Source organism: Melospiza melodia, chromosome 3 (assembly GCF_035770615.1).
Source record: "Melospiza melodia melodia isolate bMelMel2 chromosome 3, bMelMel2.pri, whole genome shotgun sequence".
Lineage (NCBI taxonomy): Eukaryota > Metazoa > Chordata > Aves > Passeriformes > Passerellidae > Melospiza > Melospiza melodia.
In genome coordinates this window covers 139,765,126-139,784,650 of record NC_086196.1, presented here as the reverse complement: position 1 = coordinate 139,784,650, position 19,525 = coordinate 139,765,126, and the positions used below count along the sequence as shown (strand labels likewise).

Sequence of the window (19,525 nt, the reverse complement as noted above, 5' to 3'; positions counted from 1 at the left end):
AGAAATGATGAATCTGACTCCATGTTCTTAGAGGGCTAATTTATTATTTAATGATATTATATTATATTGAAGAATGCTATACTAAACTATACTAAAGAATAGAGAAAGGATACTTACAGAAGGTTTAAAAGATACTAATGAAAAACTCATGACTCTCTCCAGAGTCCTGACACAGCTGGCTGTGATTGGTCATTAAGTCAAAAAAATTCACATGAAAACGATAAAACAGTTTGTCCCTCACCCGTGTTGTCCCTCACCCGTGTTGTCCCTCACCCCTGCTGTCCCTCACCCGTGCTGTCCCTCAGCCCATGGATCCAGGCTGTCCTGGTCCCTCTGCAGAGCCCCCAGCAGCTCCACATCCCTGGGGCTGTCCCTGAGCTGAGCCAGGCTGGTGCCCTCCATGCCCTGAAGGTGTTGGGCAGCACTGAGCCAGCCCTGAGCCCCCTGGTGCCCGTGCCCAGCTGGATGTGCCTCCATGCCCAGCTTTATCCAGCCAGGGTGCACCCATCCAAGGCAGGACCAGCCAGTTTGTCCAGGACAATGCCATGGGAGAAGGTGCCAAAGGCTTCAGCAAAGCCCAGGCAGATGCACCCACAGCCTTTCCCTCCTCCATGAAGGTCACACTGTCACAAAAGGAGATCAGGGTGGTCAAGCAGGACCTGTCACAAAGCCAGACTGGCTGGGCCTGATCCCCTGCTTGTCCTGCACGTGCACAGTGTGATCACAGCCCAGGTGATCTGCTCCAGGACCTTCCCCAGCTCCTGCAGTTCCTGCATCCTCCTTCAGTAATTCTTGGAGCCTGGCAGCACACTGGCCAACCTGCAGGGGGACAGGACCTCCCCAGCTCCCCAGGACTGATGAGAAATGATCCATAATCCCTCTCCAGAGAGGCCTGTGCTGCAGGGAATGGATCTGGGCTGGATCTGGGATTCCTCATCCCTGCCAGGCTGGCACTGCATCCTCCTGCCCCACACCATGAGGAAACACCAACCCCTCCCCCCCTCTCCCTTTGGAGACCCTGCCCCACTCTGGTTTCTGCTTCCCTTCTCTCATTTCTCTCTTTGGGTCCTGCCCCTGTTTTCCTCCCCAATCCCTTTTTCTCCCCTGGCTCATCCCTCACATTCTGCAGTGACAAAGTGGAGAGGAAAAAACCATTAACCGGTGCTAGGAAGTCATTAGGAGGCTGGGGTTAATTAACAATTAATTGTTCCTCTGCCACTGCAGTGCATGGAGCTCCATTGTGAGCAGCTGTAAAGGTGCCCAGATTGCAGGTGCAGGTGGTGGCCTGGCCACACCAAAGAGAAGCAGGTATTTAGGGTGTGAGGGGGACATGTGTGACCCTGTAACCCTGTCCCTGTGTCCTTCCAGCATGCCAACGAGGATGTGGAGAGGATGCTGTTAGGAAACAAGTGTGACATGGAAGATAAAAGAGTTGTCCCTAAAGCAAAAGGTGAACAGGTGAGTAGCAAACAAAAACTTCTTTATCCAAGTCAGCAAATCACTGCCAAGACTTCTGCCTGCTCCAGGGGGTTGGGATGCCCCAGTGGGGTGTGCCAGGGAATGAATGCAGGAGCTGATGGATGTGAATCCTGGGAATGTTTGCTCAGAAAGTGCCATGAATGGGGTGAGCTCAGCTGCAGTTTCTGCTTCCTTTGATAACTCCAAATTCCCAGACATCCCTGAAGTTCCTCACAGTGTCACAGTGTGTGGTGTCTGTCCTCTTAGGCCCATACACACACTGGGGATTATTTAGTAGATTTTAATTGTTTTGAATTGTGACATTCTGAATCTTCTGAGCCACCTCACCTGGCTGGTGCTGCTGGTGCCAGTTGGAAGGGAGACACAGAATCCCTGAGGTTGGGAAAGAGCTCACAGACATTGAGTCCAACCTGTGCCCAATGCCCACCTTTTGCCCAGCCCAGGGCACTCAGTGCCACATCCAGGTGCCACCTGCAGGGATGGGCACTGCAAACGTCCCTGGGCAGCCCCTGCCAAGGCCTGAGCACCCTTTCCATGCAGAAATTACTCCTGATGTCCACCCTGAGCCTACCCTAGCCCATCCTGAGGCCATTTCCCCTTGTCCTGTCCCTGTTCCCTGGCAGCAGAGCCTGACCCCCCCTGGCTGTCCCCTCCTGTCAGGGACCTGTGCAGAGCCACAAGGTCCCCCCTGAGCCTCCTTTTCTCCAGGCTGAGCCCCTTCCCAGCTCCCTCAGCCCCTCCTGGGGCTCCATTCCCTTCCCAGCTCCCTCAGCCCCTCCTGGGGCTCCATTCCCTTCCCAGCTCCCTCAGCCTCTCCTGGGGCTCCATTCCCTTCCCAGCTCCCTCAGCCCCTCCTGCGGCTCCATTCCCTTCCCAGCTCCGTTCCCTTCCCTGGACACGCTCCAGCCCCTCCAGGTCTGTCCTGTCAGGAGGGGCCCAGAGCTGCCCCCAGCACTGGAGGTGCCCCAGCAGTGCCAGCACAGGGGATAGGCACTGCCCTGGCCCTGCTGCCACCCCAGAGCTGGCACAGCCCAGTGGCACCCCTGGCTTCATGTCCAGCCCAGTATTCCCTCCTTTATAGAAGCTGCTGACCCCAAAGTGGTGGTGGCACCACTGGAACATGCTCAGCCTCTCTAACCTCCCTCTCTCTGTTTGCTGCAGATTGCCAGGGAGCACGGTATTAGGTTTTTTGAAACTAGTGCAAAAGCAAATATAAACATTGAGAAGGCATTCCTCACATTAGCAGAAGACATTCTTCGAAAGGTAGGTGCTCACAGCATTCCTTGGGAGCAAATATCCTGAGTTTCTAGCTCTCCTGTTGTGATCTTCACCTGTGTTGTTGCACTTTGACTTTGCTGTGCTGAGGCAAAGCAGTCCCTGAAGGAGCAGGGCTGAACTTCTGTAGCTTGTCTGATGTTTTGTTGTTGTAGGGGGCCTGCCTATAGGGAGTAACATCCATCAGAGCCAAGAACTGAAATTCCTGTTTGTTTGGGCCTTACACTCATGGTTGTTGTGCCTGTGCTGGAGTTAAATGTTTCCATTGGTGTGGAGAGAATTGTCCTTTCCTGTCTGTGTCTGTCAGTGCACTGACAGCCCATGGAGAGAATTCTCCTTTCCTGCCACTGTGTCTGTGCACTGACAGCTCATGGAGAGAATTCTCCTTTCCTGCCACTGTGTCTGTGCACTGACAGCTCTTGAGGGGCTGTTGGGAGGAGTTCAGGTGTGGAGGGTGGGGCAGGAATGAGCTCTGCCACTCCCAGCTGTGGCGTTTCCTTGGGGGCTCCATTGACCCACTTCATCTGGTGGTTGGCTCCTCTTCCTGTGTGGTGCAGTGAACCAATGAACCATGGAATCAATGAGGCTGGAAAAGCTGAGAGCACTGAGTCAAATCATCCCCCAGCACTGCCAGAGCCACCACTGATCCATGTCCCCAAGTGCCACATCCACAGGGCTTTTAAATCCCTCCAGGGATGGACAGCTTTCCCAGCAAGAAATTGTTCCCTGTATCCAATCTAAACCCTCCTGGCCCAGCCTGAGGCCATTTCCCCTTGTCCTGTCCCTGTTCCCTGGCTGTCCCCTCCTGTCAGGGACTTGTGCAGAGCCACAAGGGCCCCCCTGAGCCTCCTTTTCTCCAGGCTGAGCCCCTTCCCAGCTCCCTCAGCCCCTCCTGGGGCTCCATTCCCTTCCCAGCTCCGTTCCCTTCCCAGCTCCAGTCCCTCCAGGTCTCTCCTGTCAGGAGGGCCCAGAGCTGCCCCCAGCACTGGAGGTGCCCCAGCAGGGCCAGCACAGGGCATGGGCACTGCCCTGGCCCTGCTGCCACCCTGGGTTGTGTCCATGCCCTGTAGCAGCTCCCTGTGTGCCCAGAGCTATGGCCCTGACCTCTGTCAGGAATTCAAAATCCATCAGCTTTCCTGCAGGTGCCACTGAGGTGTTCCAGGACTGAGCTGGGCTGGATCCCTGTGTAACTCTGGGATCATTTCTGTGGGATGTGCTCCCCTGGCCAAGGGCTCAGTGCACACAGAAACCATTTCTGGGACCATTTCTGTGGGATGTTCTCCCCTGGCCAAGGGCTCAGTGCTCACAGAAACCATTTCTGGGACCATTTCTGTGGGATGTTCTCCCCTGGCCAAGGGCTCAGTGCACACAGAAACCATTTCTGGGACCATTTCTGTGGGATGTTCTCCCCTGGCCAAGGGCTCAGTGTACACACAAACCCCTGTGCTGGAACATTCCTGCCTAGGAGCAGCTCATGGGAACTCTGTGGAGCTCCAGACACATGGGTTGGCCAACCCTGGCCCTTGTTGTTCCTGTTCCTCCACAAATGAACCCCATCCTGAGCCTGTCTCAGCCCTTCCTTCCTCCCTCCCTCTCCCGTGTGATAGTTCTGTGAATAATGTCACCCAGTTGTCACTGCAGTCCTCACTCATTTCTTAAACAGCTTCTGACAAGCTTTGTGTGATAAATGGGTTGAAAAACCCTGGCCTTTGGTGAGCAGGAGGTCAGACTGCAAACCATACCAACCTTTGGGCCTTAAATCTTCATTTTTGGCCTCTGTCATTATCCTGCGGGTTCTTTGGCAAGGCTGTGACAAAGAGAGTTTAAAAAGGAATGTGGAGAGTGAGTTGTGGTGAGGGTTTGGGTTCCTTTCCAGCCAGCTGGAAGTAGATGTTGGTGTTGGATCAAACCCACTGGAGTGGGGTTTTGGCTTTGGTGTCACCAAGTTCTGTCCTGTGACAAGGAGGAGCTTGTGTGTCCTTCCTTGGGAGCTGCTGTCCCTGGAGCAGAGGCTGGGAACAAGCCCAGTTTATCCATAAAAACTCAGGGTTTTGGAGGTCATTAGTTCACATTATCTGAGTTCCGCTTGTGGTGTTTGCAGGCTGGGATTTCCTTACTCCACCAAACCCAGCGTTGGCTCTAAAACAGTTCCAGCTGCCTTTGGGGTGGTCCCACTTCAAGCACTGGGTTTTTTCCCAGCTTTAGATTTATTTAAAACAAACCAAACAACAGAAAAAACCCCTTAAACTGGTTTTGCACATTTGTGCTGGACTGGGGGGAGGATTCCTGCCTTTCTGAGGACTCTTTGTGCAGAGTTGATCTCAGTTCCCTCTCTGGTGATGCCAGCCCCCAGCTCTGGGTGTTTTCCTGGGGGATCTCCAGGGCCAGCTAACTATGTTCACTTGTTTCCTTGCAGACCCCTGTAAAAGAGCCCAACAGTGAAAATGTAGATATCAGCAGTGGCAGTGGGGTGACGGGCTGGAAGAGCAAGTGCTGCTGAACCTTCTCCTCTCTCACCAATCGCCATCCACCGCCCCTTTTTTCTCGCTGCAAAACAAACCACTCTGCCCGTTTTTTAACCTGAAACCAATGGTTTTGTTCCTCATCTTAACGAGCTCCTGCCTCCCCTTGGTTTTCTGGCTAGGACAGCTTTGCCTACTCCAGTTTTCTCAACACATGTATAGGAAATTCATCTCCGTGACTTCATTTCCATGTCCCTGCTCAGCTCACCACTACGTTTGGGTTGTATTATAGTCCCGTCCCTCCTGCCATTAAACCCCAGAGCAATCATACTCAACTCTCTTCTGCAAATTGTATAAGAATAAAGGTTAGAATTAACAATTGATTTTGTACAACAGTGGAATTTTCTGTCATGGATCATGTGCTTGAGTCACCATATTCTCTAGATGCATCAGGCAAGAGCCAGGAAAAACTCATTTTCGCCTTGAGTCCGTGAGTGGGGTTTCTTTGTTCTGTGCCTTATGTGGAAAAAGGAACTTTTATTTTCACTTTCTTTTCTCTTTTCTGGTGGAAGCATGTGCAGGAGACATCCCATCCCCCATGTGCCATTGAGTCCTGACCTCTGTAGTGGTTGCTTTCTGTAACGTTGGTGTCATGCATCGAGGACAAAGGGTGGTGCAAAACAAAAGCAAACTCCATGTAACCTGCTGTGTCTCCTCTTGCCAATCCCGCTGTTCCCAACTCTTCCTGCTGCCATTTTTTTCTCTCACTTTGCCGCTCTTTCCTTTATTTCTTTTTCTTTTTTTTTCTTTCTTTTTTTTTTTTTTTTTTTTTTTGCCTGCATGCTGCTTTGATTTGCATTTCTCCATGGTGTGATGTGTTAATGGAAAGGATGGCAACGCAGTGTGTTTGCCAAAAATTTAATACAAAGCACTGATTTAGCTTCCGAGGTAAAAATGTTGAGATTCCTACTAACCCCCCTAGGCCTGTCCGTCACTAGTGGTTCCCTCCTCCTCCTCCTCCCGCGTAGCCCCGGCCTTTCCCCCCATATGGAAGAGTTATTTGCATGCACTAGTTTCTATGGAGGGTGATGTGGTTGTCTACTTTCTGTGTATGAATATAACATGGATCCCCAAACTGACAGCAGTTCATTAACACGAGCTCCCAGCTTCTGTCCCCGAGGGCTGCGGGGCCGGCCCGAGCCCGAGCGGAACTGGATGGAAAGAGAAGGAAAGGAAAGGAAACAAAACCAGCCAGAGGGCAGTTTAATTTATTACCTCCCTGGAAACTTTCCACGTTCCAGTGTCCGCAGCGGCCGCGCCGGGCCAGCCCCGCTCCGGATCCCAGCGGGGCAGCTCCCTCGGGATGGAGCGGCGGCCTTTCCATCGCTCCTGCCGCTGGCACCGGCGCTGCTGGCCCTGTCCTGCCGCTGGCACCAGCCCTGCTGGCCCTGCCCTGCCACTGTCACCGGCCCTGGGCACCGAGCGCTCGCCCTGCGCGGTGCTGCCCCACGTGGATCGCCAGCGGTGAATCCCGGCGGTGAATCCCGGCGGTGAATCCCGGCGGTGAATCCCGGCGGTGAATCCCCGGCGGTGAATCCCGGCTCCAAACCCGGCCCCGAGCCCGGTCCCAGTGGGGAGGACACTCGGCAGCCGCCACGAGCCCCTGGGCCCCGCCTGTGCCTGGCTCCGGCCGCGGCCTTGGCATCGGCACCGGCACCAGCACCGGCACTGGCACTGGCACTGGCTCCGCTCCGCCCTCGCCGCAGCCGCTAACGCTGAGTGAATTCTAATGAAATGACGGTGTTTTAACACGGAACTCCTGGTCCGGAGCGGCTCCTCACCGAGGTGTCCCCCCCTGTCCCTCTGTATTTGGCATTTTGTCCCCAACGTGTGTGTTAACCCTTCCCAGGCGAGTGGCTGGTGAGCTCGGCTCAGCGTACAGAGTCCGGCCACTTCCGGCTAAATCTGCACTTTCTAACGTGATCAAAAAGGGAAAAAAAATGGCGAAATCTACATCAAGGGTGGTTTTTCTTTTTGTATAATCCTTGTTTTAAACGTGAGCTTTTTATTTGCTTGCAGGGGCTCGGCTCCCTGTGTGTGCCCCCTTTGTAGACGCTGTGCCCGCTGCAGGCACAGGTGGAGCCCAGGCCACTCGCTGGTGCCACTCGCTGGTGCCACTCGCTGGTGCCACTCGCTGCCAACGCCGCCCCCTCGTCCCTCCCTCCCTCCCCGTCAGTAAAACTGAGCTGTTTCTATCGGGTCTATTTCTGTTCCTGTCCAAGCTCCAGCTGCAGGGCCGGGAGGAGGGAGCAGCACGATGCTGAAACAGATAAAAAACCCTAAAATTAATAATAATATTAATAATAACGATGATGTCGGAGGAGTTTGCAGTAACTTGATGTCTGCTGGTATCTCAACTCCCTGCTCGTTCCAGACTAACTGCTTGTGAAACCTCTGCTTGGAACCCAGCCCAGCCCTGTGGAGTAGAGAAGGGCAGCGGGAGGTGTCAGCAGCCCCTCCGTGCCCCCGGAGGGAGCTCGGCGCTGCCCTTTGGTCACCAAAACAAAGAGTTAAACCATGAAATCGGTCCTGCTAAACCAAACCCGAGCTCGGCTCTGCCCCACGGCCGTGTCGCGCTTCGTGCCCTCGGACGGTGGAAATAAAACAGCGTCAAGGTCCTGGATTAATTCCCATGCCGACAATTTTTTACTTAATCTTTTAATATTTTTGCTACTCCACTCTGGCTTTTTATTTAAAACACATTCTTTTGTACCACTTACTGTATCAAATTGTATAAAAGATCACTGTCCCATTCTTGGTCGTACCAAGAGCAAATAAAAGCTTTTATAAACTTGCATTGGTGACTTCCTGGGCCCCTTGAATTCCCTCTGGCTCCGCTGGGAGTGAGCCCGGCCCTGGAGGAGGTGGGGTGAGTGCCCCCAGAATTTCAGGGCTGGTTTGCCTGGGGTGGAGCTGTTCCTGCTGCATTTCCCAGAGCTGCCCAGGGCAGGATGGTGGGAAGGGCTATGGGGGGTCTGAGGCTGCCCCATCCCCATGTGGAGCCCCCTTGGGGTGGGGACACCAGTTTGGGGGTGTGAGGTCTCCTCTGGGGACCTGCTGGGGAGGGACTTTGGGTGTTTTTTGGGAAAAGTTTTTTGTTTTTCCACCCCATGTTCTGCACCCCCTGCCTTGGGTGGGAGTCAGGGGTGGCTGTTCCAGCTCTCCAAGAGCCCTCAGTGCTGTGCCACTGTCCTTCCCCAGCCTGTCCCCTCTGCCAGCCTCTGGGGCCAGCAAAGCCCAGTGAGGGACCATTGCAGGGACAGCAGAGGACCCATTGCTGCTGCTGCCCTCCCGCTGCCATGGTGTCCTTGTTCCGAGAGTGTCCCTGCTGCCATGGTGTCCCCATGCCATGGTGTCCCTGCTGCCTTGGTGTCCGTGTTCCTACAGTTTCCCTGTTCCTACAGTGTCCCCATGCCATGGTGTCCCTGCTGTCACTGTGTCCCCACTGCCACGGTGCCACTGTTCCCACAGCGTCCCTGTTCCCGCTGCCACGGTGTCTCCACTGCCACGGTGTCCCTGTTCCCACAATGTCCCCAATGCCACAGTGTCCCTGCTGCCATGGTGTCCCCACTGCCACGGTGTCCCCCAGCCATGGTGTCCCTATTCCCACAGTGTCCCTGCTGCCATGGTGTCCCCACTGCCATTGTGTCCCTGTTCCTACAGTATCCCTTTTCCCACAATGTCCCCGTGCCGTGGTGTCCCCGCTGCCATGGTGTCCCCGTTCCCATGGCGCCGGGATCCGGCAGGGGCTGTTTTGCTGTTTTGCTGTTCTGCTGTTTTTGTGCCGCCGCTGGGAATAAAGCCGGGAGTGTGTCATGGCCGCGGTGCCCGGCAGCCCCTGGCAGGGGGCGAGGCCGTGGGAGCAGCTCAGAGACCCCAAATCCTCCCCATCACGGCGTGGGAGAGCCCCCACAGGCACCCATGGGTGCGGGATTTGGGGGGGAACTCCTAGAGAGGGAACCTGGCAGGGACCTTCCCCACATGGACACATCCAGCGGCTCCCAGTGTCCCGTTTGTCCGTGTCACCCCCGGCAGTGAGGCTCGGCTCTTTCCCCATCCTCCTCCTCCTGCTGCTGGATTCTCCTTTCTGTCCCCATCCCGGCTCCATCCCCATCCCGGCTCCATCCCGGCTCTGCTCCATCCGTGCCCTTCCCTGTCCCCTCTCCTTTCCTACAGCTGTTCCCTTCCTTTCCCTGCTTCTTTCTCATCCCTGCTCCTTCCCTTTCCCGCTCCTGTTTCACCCTTCTCACTGTTCCACCTCTGCCCCATCCCATCCCATCCCATCCCATCCCATCCCATCCCATCCCATCCCATCCCATCCCATCCCATCCCATCCCATCCCATCCCATCCCATCCCATCCCATCCCATCCCATCCCATCCCATCCCTGCAGCCTCCCCTTGTGCTTGGCCCGGGGACAGTGACGGGGGCAGGGAACAGCACGCGGTGACACATCCCCAGGAGCGGGCACTGACCCTGCAGACACTTGCTGCTTCCTGCACTCCCTCATCCTCCTCAGCCCAGTCTCCAGCGCAGTGGGGATGCAGCCGCCAAAGGGGATCCCGGAGCAGACGCTGCAGAGCGGGACCGGAGCGTCCCCATCCCCCGGGCTGAGTGACCGAGGGTGCGGGGACCCTCCGGGCCCGGTGTCCCCCGCTCAGGGTGCGGGGTCCCCGCTCGGGGTGACGCTGATGTCGCTGCCGAGGGACTGTGATGTCCCCGGCCCCCTCTCCCGGTGCCATTTGTGCTCCGCCGGGTCGGGGGTTCCGGCGGGGACATCGGGGTGTGGGGCGGCATCGGGGTCCCCCTGTGCCCCACCGGTCCCCTGTGCTCCCCGCAGCCCCAGCTTGGGACCCCCGGCAGCTCCGGCGGCTCCGCGCTCCAGCAGCGGGACGGGACGGGACGGGACGGGGGAGGGTCCCCGCGGCGCCCCCCGCCCGTTCCCCCGGCGGCCCGAGAGAACCGAACCCCGGGAGCCCGGGCCGAGCCGGGGCTGAGCCCCCCGGAGCCCGAGGGCGCGGGCGGAGCCGCCCCCAACCCCACGGGACACCCCCGGTGCGGTCCCACGGGGGGATGCCCGGTGCCGAGGGGATGCCCGGTCCTAAGGGGGTGCCCGGCCCTCGGGGTGCCCGGTCCTAAGGGGGTGCCCGGTGCCGAGGGGGTGCGCCGCATGGGGGGGATGCCCAGCCCGAGGGGGTGTCCGTTCCCGGGGAGATGCCCGGTGCCGAGGGGTGCCCGGTTCCGGGGAGATGCCCAGCCCGAGGGGTGCCCGTTCCCGGGGGGATGCCCGGTGCCGAGGGGATGCCCAGCCCGAGGGGTGCCCGTTCCCGGGGAGATGCCCGTTCCCGGGGAGATGCCCGTTCCCGGGGGGATGCCCCGCGCGGGGAGATGCCCGTTCCCGGGGGGGTGCCCGTTCCCGGGGGGGTGCCCGTTCCCGGGGGATGCCCCGCACGGGGGTCCCCGCCCGCCGCCGCCTCCCCCGCCCCCGCCGGGGGGGTTCCGCCTGCCGGGGCGGGCGGGCAGGAGGGGCCGGGGGCGGGCGGGGGGCGGCTCCTCCTGCCCCGCTCCCGCCGCCCCCCGCCCCGGCCCCGGCCCGGCGGCGGCGGCGATGGAGCCCGGCCCGGGGCCGGCCTGAGCCGCGATGCGATGGAGAAGCTGGCGGCGGGGCTGGCCCGGCTCCGCTGGAGCCCCGCGGCGCTGCCCCTCGACGCCATCGTCAGCCAGTGCCGCCTGCCCACCCTCGTCTGCCTCGGGCAGGGTGAGCCCGGCCGGGGATGAAGTCTGGAGGGACGAGAAGGAGGAGGGAGGTTGGAGTGATGGGGAGGAGGAGGAGGAGGAGGGTGGGAGGAAGGCTGGAGGGACCAGGAGAGGGAGGGAGGGAGGATGGAGGGACGGAGAGTGAGGCTGGAGTGAGGAGGAGGAGGAGGAGGGAGAAAGGATGGAGTGATGAGGAGGAGGGAGGGGTGGAAGGCGGAGGGATGGGGAGGGAGGGAGGAAGGCCGGAGAGTGAGGACGAGGAGGGAGGGAGGTTGGAGTGATGAGGGAAAGGGAGAGACGAAGGACGAAGGGACCGGGAAGAGGGAGGGAGGAAGTCTGGGGAGATGAAGAGGAGGGAGGGAGAGTGGAGCGATGAAGAGCAGGGAGCGGTGGAGGGTAGAGGGATGGGGAAGTGAGGAAGGCTTGAGAGTGAAGAGGAGGAAGGGAGGAAGGCTCGGAGGAAGGGATGGAGAGTGGAGGCATTAAGAGGAAAGTAGGAAAGACGAAGGGATGAGGAGGAGGAATGGTGACTGGAGAAGTGAGGAGGAGGTGGAGGGAGAGAGGAAGGCTGGAGGGGTGAAGAGTAGGCTGGGAGAGGCTGAAGGGATGAGGAGGAGAAAGACCGGAGGGACCAAGAGAAGGAAGGAGGCTGGAGTGCTGAGGAGGAGGAGGAGGGAGGGAGGAAGGCTGGGCCAGGTGAGCCCGAGCTGCTGTCCCGGGTCGAGTCCTTCAGGGTGGGGGGAGCGGGGCTGCCCCTCAGGGGGGTCCCTGCCCTCCGGGATGTGAGGGGGGAATTTGTGGGGCCCAGGCCCCCCAGCCATGGCCCGGTATTTCCCCCACTGTCGCCATTGCCGGGTGACTCTCTGGGGGTGCTGGCGGGGGCTGGGAGCCACCGTGTCCCCTCCCCGCCCTGCCTGGGACCCGGCCTGGCTGGGGGGGCCTGGCTGGGACCCCCCCCAAGCCCAGGCTGAGGGGGGAGAAGGGGCTGTGGGGCTTTGGGGCTGTGGGGAACAGGGCTGTGGGGCTGTGGGGATGTGGGGAGCAGGGGCTATTGGGGGTTGGGGAGCAGGGGATTTGAGGGTGAGGGAAGCAGGAAATGTGGGGCTGTGGGGAGCAGGGGGTGCAGGGTACCCCCAGCCTGGCCGTGTCCCCCCCAGATCAGGGCCCATCCTGGCGGGCTGCAGGGGGTGCCGGGGGCTGTCGGGGTCCCTGGGGGCTGTCGGGGTGCCGGGGGGCTGTCGGGGGCCCTGGGGGCTCTCGGTCGGGGTGCCGCGGTTCTGGAGGGCTCCCGGGGGGGCCCGCGCCGGCCCCGGCTCAATAAACTTCTTGTTTGCGGCGGCTGCAGCTTTTCAGGGGGGACAAAGAAATTGTTTCCTGGGCAACTGGCGCCTCTTGGCAGCGGCACCTGCTCATCCCTCGCTCCGTCCGTCCGTCCGTCCGTCCGTCCGGCGGCGCGGGGGGCGGGGCGGGGGGGGTGGCGGCGGTGACAGCCCTGTCCCCCCGCAGGTGAGCGCGTGGAGGGGGTGACGGCCCAGGACGTGCTGCTGGTCCACTCGTGCCGGCAGTGGACCACGGTGACCGCGCACAGCCTGGAGGAGGGACACTACGTCATCGGGCCCAAAATCGACATCCCGCTCCAGTACCCAGGTGTGGGGGCGGCTGGGGACAATGGTGACAGCGGGAATGGTGGCCCTGGGCCAGCAGAGCCGGGACCTGCCCCCCCTCCCGTCCCTCCTCCTGCTGGGGCTGCTCCAGTAAGGTCCAGTTTGGGGCAGGAGATGCTCTGGTTTGGGGGCTGCCCCCACCCCTGGCAGAGCTGCAGAGGGGCTGGCAGGGATTGGGATTGGGATTGGGATCAATGGGATGGGATGGGATGGGATGCAATGGGATCCATGGGATGGGATCCATGGGATGGGATGGGATCCATGGGATGGGATGGGATGGGATGGGATGGGATGGGATGGGATGGGATGGGATGGGATGGGATGGGATGGGATGGGATGGGATGGGATGGGATGGGATAGGATGGGATCCATGGGATGGGATGGGATCCATGGGATGGGATGGGATGGGATGGGATGGGATGGGATGGGATGGGATGGGATGGGATGGGATGGGATGGGATGGGATGGGACGGGATGGGATGGGATGGGATGGGATGGGATGGGATGGGATGGGATGGGATGGGATGGGATGGGATGGGATGGGACGGGACGGGATGGGATGGGATGGGATGGGATGGGACGGGACGGGATGGGATGGGATGGGATGGGATGGGATGGGATCCATGGGATGGGATTCATGGGATGGAATGCAGACAAGGACAGCGATGAGATGCAGACAAGGACAGGGATGAGGATGGGGTGGGATGGGATAGAGCTGGGAATGGGAGAGAGACGAGGATGGGATGGGGGAAAGGGACAGGGATGAGCTGGAATGGGATGTGGAAGGGATGGGGACAGGGAGAGGGATGAGCGTGGGATGGGGAGGAGATGGGCTGGGCTGAGGATGAGGATGGGGCCGGGTTGGGGCCGGCAGTGCAGACGAAGGTGCTGAGCTGCCTCTGCCGGCAGCCGCCAGAGCCTTAATGACCCCTCTAAGTGCTCCACGGCGGTAATGAGTCCTGCTAATAAATAAATAATGGGAAATGGAGCGGGGGAGGGGTCAATCACGCGTCCCGCGGGGGCTGCAGGGGGCTGGGCAGTGTGTTAACAGCGATCGGGGGTCGGCCGTGCCCCCGCTGCCCCGGCATGTGGGGCTGAGCCGGCTCCAGCCTCGGGTGCCCCCGAGCCGGGCGAGGAGCTCTGGTGTCCCAGCTCCGCCGCCGGGCGGGCGGGGAATTGAAATTCCCGTCAGGTCCGTGCCCGGCAGCCGGAGCCGGCGGAGGCGGCGGCGCTGGGGCTGCAGCTGCCCCGCTCCCGTTCCTGACCTTCCCCGCTCCCGTTCCTGCCTCTCCCTGCTCCCGTTCCTGCCTTTCCCCGCTCCCGTTCCTGACCTTCCCCACTCCCGTTCCTGCCTCTCCCCGCTCCCGTTCCTGCCTTTCCCCGCTCCCGTTCCTGACCTTCCCCGCTCCCGTTCCTGCCTCTCCCTGCTCCCGTTCCTGCCTTTCCCCGCTCCCATTCCTGACCTTTCCCCGTTCCTGACGTGTCCCCGCTCCCGTTCCTGCCTTTCCCCGCTCCCGTTCCTGCCTCTCCCCACTCCCGTTCCTGCCTTTCCCCCCTCCCGTTCCTGACCTTTCCCTGTTCCCGACCTTTCCCCGCTCCCGTTCCTGCCTCTCCCCATTCCCATTCCCGCCTTTCCCCGTTCCCGTTCCTGTCTCTCCCTGCTCCCGATCCTTCCTTTTCCCGTTCCTACCCTTCCCCGTTCCCGTTCCTACCTTTCCCTATTCCCGTTCCTGCCCTTCCTCGCTCCCTTCCGTCCTTTCCTCGCTCCCGTTCCTGCCTCTCCCTATTCCCATTCCTGCCTTTCCCCGTTCCCGTCCCTGCCTTTCCCCGTCCCTGCCAATTCCCATTCCCGTTTCTGCCTTTCCCCATTCCCATTCCTGCCCATTCCCGTTCCCATTCCTGCCTTTCCCCGTTCCTGCCCTTTCCCAGTTCTTGCCTTTCCCCGCTCCCATTCCTGACCTCTCCCCGTTCCCATTCCTGCCTTTCCCTGCTCCGGTTCCTCCTTTCCCGTTCCCGTTCTTGCCCTTCCCCATTCCCATCCCTGCCCTTTCCCCGTTCTCGTTCCTGCCCTTCCCTGTTCCGCTGCCCGGTTCCCTTCCTGGTGTCTCTCCCTGGCGGGGCTGGGATGGGATTTTGGGGGGCAATGGGCACCCCTGGCAATTTGGGCTGCTCTGGGCACTCCCAGGAACGGTTTTGGGGGTCCCTGCAGCTCTGGGGGTGCATCCCATGTACCCCGTGCCTTGTCCCACCCAGAAACCCCCCAGGGATGCTCTGGGGTGCCCCTGCAGCAGTGGGACACTGGCAAAGCCCACGGGAATGTCCCCAGAGATGTGGTGGGGACCCCGGGCTGCCTCAGGGGTGGCTGTCCCCCGTGAAGGGCCCCAGGGGGGTGACAGCAGGTCCCTGTGAGGAGCTGGGGACCCCAGGCTGCCCCAGGGGTGGCTGTCCCCCGTGAAAGGCCCCAGGGGGGTGACAGCAGGTCCCGGTGAGAATTCGGGCCCCTCCTCACCTCGGGGGTCCCCTCAGGGAAGTTCAAGCTGCTGGACCAGGACCGGGACCTCCGTGAGCCCGTGCAGTACTTCAACAGCGTGGAGGAGGTGGCCAGCATCTTCCCAGACCGCATCTTCGTCATGGAGGCCATCACCTTCAGCGTGAAGGTCCTGGGGACAGCAGGGGACAGGGCTGGGCCAGCGGGGGACACTGGTGGGACAGCGGGGAGGGGTGGTGGAGCACCAAGAATAACGGTGGGATGATGTTGGGATGGTGGTGGGATGTCAGGAATGGTGCTGGGACATCAGGGGATGGTGATGGGATGTCAGGGATGGTGGTGGGACTTCGAGATGGTGGTGGAGCATTGGGAATAATGGTGGTGGCATGTCAGGGATGCTGATGGGACATCAGGGGATGGTGGTGGGATGTCAGGGATGGTGGTGGGACATCAGGAGATAGTGGTGGAACATCAGGAATAATGGTGGGATGATGTCAGGGGATGGTGGTGGAGTTTCAGGGATGGTGGTGGGACTTCGAGATGGTGGTGGAGAACAGGAGTAATGGTAGGAAGATGTCAGGGTGATGGTGGAACTTCGGGGATGGTGGTGGGACATCAGGGATGGTGGCAGGACATTGGAGATGATGGTGGGATGTCTGGGATGCTGGTGGAACATTGGGGGATGGTGGTGGGGTAAGGAATAATGGTGGGATGATGTCAGAGTATGGTGGTGGGATGTCAGGGATGCTGCTGGGATCTCAGGGATGCTGATGGGACATCAGGGGATGCTGGTGAGACATCAAGGGTACTGTTGGGGTGTCGGGGGCCCAGGGCAGGGCAGCGGGTGCCACCTTGGGGCTGTCGCGGGCAGGTGGTGTCGGGCGAGTTCAGCGAGGACAGCGAGGTTTACAACTTCACGCTGAACGCGGGGGACGAGCTGACGCTGATGGGGCAAGCGGAGATCCTGTGCGCCAAGACGGTGAAGGAGAAGTCGCGTTTCAACACCCTCCTGCGCAAGCTGGGCAAGGCGGCGCCGGCCGCGGGGGCGCGGCAGGTGAAGGGCAAGATGCCGTGCCTGATCTGCATGAACCACCGCACCAACGAGAGCCTGAGCCTGCCCTTCCAGTGCAAGGGCCGCTTCAGCACCCGCAGCCCGCTGGAGCTGCGCCTGCAGGAGGGCGAGCACACCATCCGCAGCATCATCGAGAAGGTGCGGCTGCCCGTCAACGTGGCCGTGCCCAGCCGGCCCGCCCGCAACCCCTACGACCTGCACGCCATCCGAGAGGGCCACTGCTACAAGCTGGTCAGCATCATCTCCAAGACGGTGGTGCTGTGCTGCATCCTGCGCCGGGAGGAGCTGGTGCCTTTCCATTTCCTGCTGCTGACCGACATGCCGCGCTTCCAGCTGCCCGAGGGGCTGCTGGCCGGGGACCCGCAGCTGGAGAAGCTGCTGCGGGACAGCGCCGCGTATTGCCACGACCGCTTCAACCCCGACGAGTACTCGCGGGCCGTGCGGGAGGCCAAGCCGGACTTGCTGGAGGAGTGTGCGAGCCCGCGGCGCCTGCGGCTCTGCCTGCCCGCCTGCGGCCGCGAGGAGCTCAGCCAGCCCCTGCAGCGCCTCTCGCTCTGCGCCTGCGGCTCCGGGGGTCCCCGGGAGCCCCCCGGCCGCTGCCAGGCACCGCGGGGCCTCGGCCCAGGCACCCCGTGCCCGCCGCTGCCCGACTTCCCCGAGCCCGAGCGGGAGTACATGACGCCCGACTGGGCCGAGCCCGAGTTCAGGACTCAGGAGCCGCTGGAGATTCCCTACGAGGAGCTGTGGAGCAATGCCAGCCCGGAGGGCTGCTGCGAGCTGGGCAGCAGCGGCGGCCGGCCCGACCTCGTGTCCTTCGGGGCCGTCACCCCGCTGGGCTCCCCGCGCCGGCCCGGGGACGAGCCCCGCGGGGACACGCCGCCCCCGGTGCCACCCAAATCGGAGGCGGTAAGAGCCCGCTCCTGTGCCCAGGGATGGGGAATGGCATCGCCGGGGTCCCGTCAGCCAATACATGGCAAAGCCAGCGCCGTGGCAGGGCAGCCCGACCCCCTCCCTGGGGCCCCTCCCTGGGGTCCCTCCCCAACTCTGCTTGGTCACCCAAACCTGCAGACCTCGCTTCCCCAGGGCTGCCCATCCCCGATCCTCATTCCTCATGACCCCCGGAATGATCCCCAGGGCTCCCTGCACCATCGGGTACCTCAAGCTCTTGGGCTGCCCGGAACCGTGGGGTACCCGACCCTCTGGCCTTCCCTATACAAAATTTCAGGCTCCCCTTCACCACAGGGTACCCCAATATTGTGATCTCCTCGCACCACCGGCTAGGAGGGCCCCAAGCCTCCCCACTCGCACCCAGAGCGTTGTGGCCGGGCAGGACCGGCTGATTCCGAGCCCCCATCCCCCCCTCCAGCCGCGGGGATCCCCGGCTCCCCCCGGGCCCTGACGGCGCTGCCCCGTTCCAGGTGAAGGAGGAGTGCCGGCTGCTGAACGCGCCCCCGGTGCCGCCCCGGGGCAGCCGCCCCCCGGCCTCCTGCAGCCCCCCGGCCCCCCTGCGCTGCCCGAAGCTGGCACCCGTGCCCTCGCCCAGCCCCAGCCTCTCCTACTACTCCTCGGGGCTCCACGACGGGTGAGTGGCACGGGGGACACCGGGGAGGGTGGGTTGGGGTACCCGAATCCCAGGGATGGGGACACCGGGGTGATGGGGACACCGGGCTGATGGGGACACCGGGGTGATGGTGACACTGCTCTCGCCCCCGCAGGTCGGCCCCGCGCAGCGGCAGCGCCTCGCCCTCTCCGGACGCGTACTCGCTGTACTGCTACCCCTGCACCTGGGCCGACTGCAAGGCTGCCGAGCCCCCCGGGCGGCCGCTGCCCCCGGCCCAGCCCGCGCCCAGCTCCTGGTCCGAGCCCTGGCCGTTCCCCGAGCCGGGCGCCGGGGCGGGCAGCGGCTGCTCCACGCCGCTGCTGGGGACCGAGCCCCCCCTGAAGCCCTTCCGCAGCTGCCCCCGCCTCAAGCCCCCGCACCCCCAAAAGCGCTTTGCCCCCTTCGGGGCGCTCAACCCCTTCGCCGGCCCGGCAGAGTGGCCGGAGAGTCCCGAGTGGTCCAAAGCGGCGCCTTCGGCCCCGGCCGCTCCTTCCTCCTCCTCCTCGCCGGAGCCCTTCGCCCCCGCCGAGGAAGCGGCGGCCCCTCCTCGGCCCCCCAAGGGCTTGGACGGGGACGGCATCGTCATCCGGGGGGCGGCCCCGCTGTCCCCCGCCGTCCTGCGCGGGGCCGAGGGCGTCACCCGCCTGTACCTGGCCCAGGGGGTCATCGAGGTGCCGCCGGCGGCGAGGGGCGATGGGGCAGCGCCGCCGGCCGCCCCCCGGCCCAGCGGGGACGGCCCGGCCTGGCTGCCCCCCGCCGACCTGTCGGCGCTGTCGCTGGAGGAGGTGTCCAAGTGCCTGCGCTTCATCGGCCTCTCCGAGGACGTCGTGAGCTTCTTCGCCCGCGAGAGGATCGACGGCAGCATCTTCGTGCAGCTCAGCGAGGAGATCCTGGCCGACGACTTCCGCCTCACCAAGCTCCAGGTGAAGAAGATCATGCAGTTCATCAAGGGCTGGCGCCCCAAGATCTAGTGCCACGCCGGGGACCCCCTGCACGGGCAGGTCCCCAAATCACCTGGAGCACGGCTCTGGGTGGCCCCGCTCTGTCCCTCTCTGATGCTGCAGGTTCTCCTCTCTCCCACTGCCCAGCCCTCCCCAGTTCCCCTTTTAACACTGGACAGTAATTTTGGCCCCAAAGGGCTGGAAAACACTGGATTTTGCGTCGACTGGTTTAACTTAATCCTTGTGGATTAGCATAATAAACGTACGGGAGAGTAATGAGCCCCCAGAGAAGGCTCTTGCTTGGGGAGGAGGGGAAGGGGGGAGGATGGATGCTCTGAGGGGCCTCTCCCCTCCTTGCAGACCCTTCCCATCCCTTGGGGAGGGATTACCAGCTCCGTGCCTCCCCCAGCACTCAGCAGAGGCAGATGAGATGATGTCTTGGCCCAATTCTGGTCTGGGAGCTTTGAAAGACAGGGAGAGGTGACATGAAGAGCAGCAGGGTTCAGCCATGGCCCAAGGCCTGCCAGGGAGCAGGAAAATGGCAGGAAGCTGGAAAGGAAGCCAGGGAGGGGGGGCCAGGCCAGTGACAGGTGCCCAGAGATTTAAAGCCTTTTAGTTTAACTTGATCTCTCCCCACGGGGGGGCCCTCTGGCCTTTGGCTGCTCCATCTGCAATTACAGGCAGGTCCATCTGCCAGGATCACCTGCCAGGATCACCCCGTGGCAGAG

At 61.7% G+C, this 19,525-nt stretch overlaps 2 protein-coding genes across 3 annotated transcripts in view; both read left to right on the top strand.

The window, feature by feature from the left end:
• Positions 1 to 5,599, top strand: part of RAB10 (RAB10, member RAS oncogene family) — a 45,233-nt gene extending 39,634 nt beyond the window's left edge. The window contains exons 4-6 of the mRNA XM_063153265.1: positions 1,369 to 1,458; positions 2,641 to 2,742; positions 5,171 to 5,599. Of these exons, the coding sequence (XP_063009335.1) occupies positions 1,369 to 1,458; positions 2,641 to 2,742; positions 5,171 to 5,254 (276 nt within the window). The 3' untranslated portion in view covers positions 5,255 to 5,599. The remainder of the gene's footprint in view (positions 1 to 1,368; positions 1,459 to 2,640; positions 2,743 to 5,170) is intronic.
• Positions 5,600 to 10,883: 5,284 nt separating this feature from the next.
• On the top strand, positions 10,884 to 19,076 carry GAREM2 (GRB2 associated regulator of MAPK1 subtype 2). Of its 2 annotated transcripts, none has more exons than XM_063153261.1 (6): positions 10,884 to 11,033; positions 12,539 to 12,679; positions 15,223 to 15,353; positions 16,056 to 17,162; positions 17,675 to 17,838; positions 17,972 to 19,076. In XM_063153261.1, exons 1-6 carry the CDS (start codon positions 10,922 to 10,924, stop codon positions 18,825 to 18,827), a joined length of 2,511 nt encoding a protein of 836 aa, XP_063009331.1. In that variant the 5' UTR covers positions 10,884 to 10,921; the 3' UTR covers positions 18,828 to 19,076. The 2 variants fall into 2 exon arrangements, with proteins under 2 accessions (XP_063009331.1, XP_063009332.1); XM_063153262.1 differs by lacking the exon at positions 10,884 to 11,033 and adding an exon at positions 11,368 to 11,728.
• The last annotated feature ends 449 nt before the right edge of the window (positions 19,077 to 19,525 follow it).

Coding starts and splice junctions, on each gene's coding strand:
- GAREM2 (XM_063153261.1), top strand. CDS start 10,922: ATGGAGAAGCTGGCGGCGGGGCTGGCCCGGCTCCGCTGGAGCCCCGCG. Junction 11,034..12,538: donor CCTCGTCTGCCTCGGGCAGG/GTGAGCCCGGCC, acceptor GTCCCCCCGCAG/GTGAGCGCGTGGAGGGGGTG. Junction 12,680..15,222: donor CATCCCGCTCCAGTACCCAG/GTGTGGGGGCGG, acceptor GGGTCCCCTCAG/GGAAGTTCAAGCTGCTGGAC.